This window comes from Quercus lobata, chromosome 2, assembly GCF_001633185.2.
Source record: "Quercus lobata isolate SW786 chromosome 2, ValleyOak3.0 Primary Assembly, whole genome shotgun sequence".
Classification (NCBI taxonomy): domain Eukaryota; kingdom Viridiplantae; phylum Streptophyta; class Magnoliopsida; order Fagales; family Fagaceae; genus Quercus; species Quercus lobata.
Genome location: NC_044905.1, coordinates 15,859,819 through 15,863,621, shown reverse-complemented (window position 1 = coordinate 15,863,621; position 3,803 = coordinate 15,859,819). Strand labels below are relative to the sequence as shown.

Below are 3,803 nucleotides of genomic sequence, written 5' to 3'. Positions count from 1 at the left end.
ACACCCAAATAAGAATTTATTAGAACCTAGACTTTGGTCTCGGCTTGCACTGAAGGCAGAGGGGAGATGATGGAGCAATTAGAGTTCACAGGCAACCATTTATCCTCCTTAATCCAAACATTTTTACCATTACCAATGCGCCAAACCATACCTTTTCGAATCACATCTCTATCACTAATGATACTCTTCTAGTCATATGAGCCCATAGTTGATTCCTTAGCATCTAGAATTAAGCAATCCGGGAAGAATCTAGCTTTGAAAACTCTATGATAAAGAGAGTCTGGGTTGTTTATCATACGCCAAACCTATTTGGCCAACAAGGCGTCATTAAATTTTCCAATTTCTTTGAACCCTATGCCACCCACTTCTTTAGCTTCACATAATTTCTTCCAATAGACCTAGTGGACCTTCCTACTATCACCACTATACCCCCACCAAAATTTGCGTATCAAGATCTCCAGTTCTTTAATCAAGCCCTTCGGGAGTTTAAAACAACTCATAGTATAGGTAGGGATGGCCTAAATAACTGTCTTTATAAGAACTTCCCTTCCCACTTGTGAGAGAAACTTTTCCTTCCAACCTTGTAATTTCTTCCACACTCTCTCCTTAAGGTAAATGAAGTTTTGTTTCTTAGCTCGACCCACTAATGCTGGCAATCCCAAATGTTTCTCATATTGGCATATGGCTGGAACCCCCAGAAGTGATTGGATTTGAGACTGAAGATGTGCTTGAGTATTTGAGCTAAAGAAGATATTTTTTTTGTCCCAATTAGTTTTTTGTCCTGATCCTCTCTCATAGATAGCCAAGATCTCCAAAATTCTTTGACACTTTGCTTCCGTAGCTCGACAAAAATGTACGCTATTATTTGCAAAAAAATAAATGGGAAACCCGTGGCCCATTCCGACATATAGAAACACCTTTAATCTCCTCATCCACCTCAGCTTTTTGTATTAACTTTGCAAACTTAGGGCACATAATAAGAACAAATAAGGGGATAACAAATCACCTTAGTGTAAATCTCTTGAAGGTTTAATATTGCCAACAGGTTGACCATTCAGGAGAACTATATAGATACAAATTGCAAGCATGACATAATAATTCTGACCATCCTCTCATTAACACCCAGGTGGTTCATTATTTTCTCCAAAAACTCCCAGTCCACCTGATCATAGGCTTTGCTCATATCCAACTTGAGAGCCATGTAGCCCAACTTCCTTGTGGTCTTTCTTTTAAGATAGTGAAAGGTTTCAAATGCCACAAGGATGTTATTAGTGATAAGCTGTCCCGAAAGAATGCACTCTAATATACCTTTCAAACCAGAAGTATATAAACTTATTAGTTGTTGTGATTTATTTTGTTTGATATATTGTGATTGATTATTTATGATATTGAGATATGCTTTAGTTTTGAATGATTATTTGTAATGCAGTTACTCGTTAGTTCAGAATTTATATTAAAAAAAAATATTTTGCTTTGATAAAATCTGATAATCATGTCGAGTTAGTGTCGACTCATATAATTGAATAGTCATGAGTTGACACGACACGAACCCAACATGTGAACACAAATTACCACCCCTAATTTTTTATATCTATTTACTGGTACTTTTATGTTGAAAAGGGAAATATATATTTGTTTACTAAATGATTGTAATGGCGTGAAACACAAACTTTGTATAAAAATAATATTTATAAATGTTTAATGTTAATAGTTGTATTTTTTTTAGGTGAGGGACACAAATTATAGCCAAGTCTACACTTTTTTACACTTTTCGGACTAATTGAATTATTAGTAGCCAAACTTCAAATATTTATATTAATATGTTTATTATCAAATAAATTTTATTTTAGGGAGAAAATAGGAGGGGCATCGGGGCAAAGTTCCTAATGTGGTCCATCTCTAGTTGCGATTGTTAGGAAAGACATAAATTGTCGTCATGTTGAGATCTTTTATGAACAACTAGATGCTTGCCTATAATTAAAAGGGAAATGTTAACAAGCATCGCACGAGAAAATAGGAGGGGCATTGGGGCGAAGTTCCCAATGTAGTCTATCTCTAGATGCAAATTTGCAATTGTTAGGAAATACATAAATTGTCGTAGGGTTGAGACCTTTTATGAACAACTATATACTTGTCTATCACATGCAAGGGTGGTGAAAAATAACAAGGCAGAAGAATTAGTTTGTGGGAAGAGAGGTGGGGAGGATCATCTAGAGTTACCAAGCAAGCGTAGGTTGGTTTCAAAGGATGATGGGAGTTCTTCTTTTTCAATGGTGGAGGTTGTGTGTCAGCCCTGCCAATCGCAATGAGTTGCTTAATTTGGAACTGTTGTGGGCTTGGGGACCCATGTACAAGGAATGAGCTTGCTGATATTGTGCGGGCAAAAGATCCATCTGTCGTGTTTATAACCAAAACATGGGCAGATGAGGCAAGGCTAAAAGATGTAAAACGAAAGATACTATTTTAGAACATGTTTGTGGTACCAAGAGAAGCTAGGGATGGAGGTTTAGTTCTATTTTGGAGAGATACGATAGCTGTTACAATTGAGGGTTTTGATAAGAATCACATTGATGTAATTATCAATGAAAATACTGACTTGGAGTGGAGATTTACTGGTTTTTATGGAGAACCGGAAACACAAAGAAGATCTAAATCATGGAATTTACTCTGATGGTTAAATCGGAAATTTCAGGTCCCATGGTTATGTGTAGGTGATTTTAATGAGTTACTCAGAAGCGATGAAAAATTGAGAGCAAATAGAAGAAGTCACAATCAGATGCAGCTATTTTGAGAGGCAGTGGATGCTTGTAGTTTTTTGGATCTTGGATATTTGGATTCCAAGTTCACTTGGAGAAAACACTATGCAAGTGGTCAGTCTATATGGGAGAGGCTTGATAGGGCTTTTTGTACTAATGATTGGCTTCAAAGGTTTGCAAGAACACGGGTCTTTCATCTCCACAGTACCACTTCGAATCATGTACCAATTTGGATTGTACCCTATGGTCTTGACCCACCCCTTATTTCAAAGCCATTTCGGTTTGAAGAAATGTGGCTCTCGGATAAAGGGTGTGGGCGAACGGTGGAGGCAGTTTGGAGAGCTCCATTTCCTTGTGATCCTGAGGTCCAAGTGATGAAGAAAATAGCTAAATGTGGGACTAAATTAACTCAGTGGAGTCGTAAGAATTTTGGGAGTGTACGTAGGAAGCTAGTTGAGAAGAAAAAACTTTTGGTAAAGGCAGAACAGGCGGCATTTAAATCTAGTAGCAACTCTCAGGTTAGGGAACTTAAAAAGGACATCAATGGATTATTGATCAAAGAAAACCAAATGTGGAGGCAACGAGCAAAAATTTTCTGGTTGGATGGTGGTGATAAAAACTCCAAGTTCTTCCATAGCCGAGCAACACAGAGAAGCAGGCGCAATAGAATTCATAGAATCACCAACTCTTTAGGCTGATGGTTCAAAATCCAGATGAGGTAGTCGATTCATTCATAGAGTTTTACCAAGAACTCTTTGGTTCATCAAATCCGGTGGTTGGTGTTGAGGATTTGGACCCATTGCCTAGTATTGTTAGTGACGAAATGAACTCCAAGCTCTCACAAGAATTCATGGAATGGGAAGTGCAGGCTGCCTTGAAGCAAATGGCTCCATTGAAAGCTCCTGGCCCGAACGGTATGCCTCCACTCTTTTACCAAAATTATTGGGAACTTGTTGGTGGTGATGTCACAAAAACTATTTTATCTTACCTTAATTCAGCTTCTTTACCCCACCCTTTGAATCATACTTTCTTGACTTTGATTCCAAA

The 3,803-nt window shown here is 37.8% G+C and overlaps 1 protein-coding gene across 1 annotated transcript; it reads left to right on the top strand.

The window, feature by feature from the left end:
- Window positions 1-2,305: 2,305 nt before the first annotated feature.
- Window positions 2,306-3,454, top strand: LOC115960112. Its single transcript, XM_031078825.1, has 2 exons — window positions 2,306-2,443; window positions 2,843-3,454. Exons 1-2 carry the CDS (start codon window positions 2,306-2,308, stop codon window positions 3,452-3,454), a joined length of 750 nt encoding a protein of 249 aa, XP_030934685.1.
- Window positions 3,455-3,803: the final 349 nt, after the last annotated feature.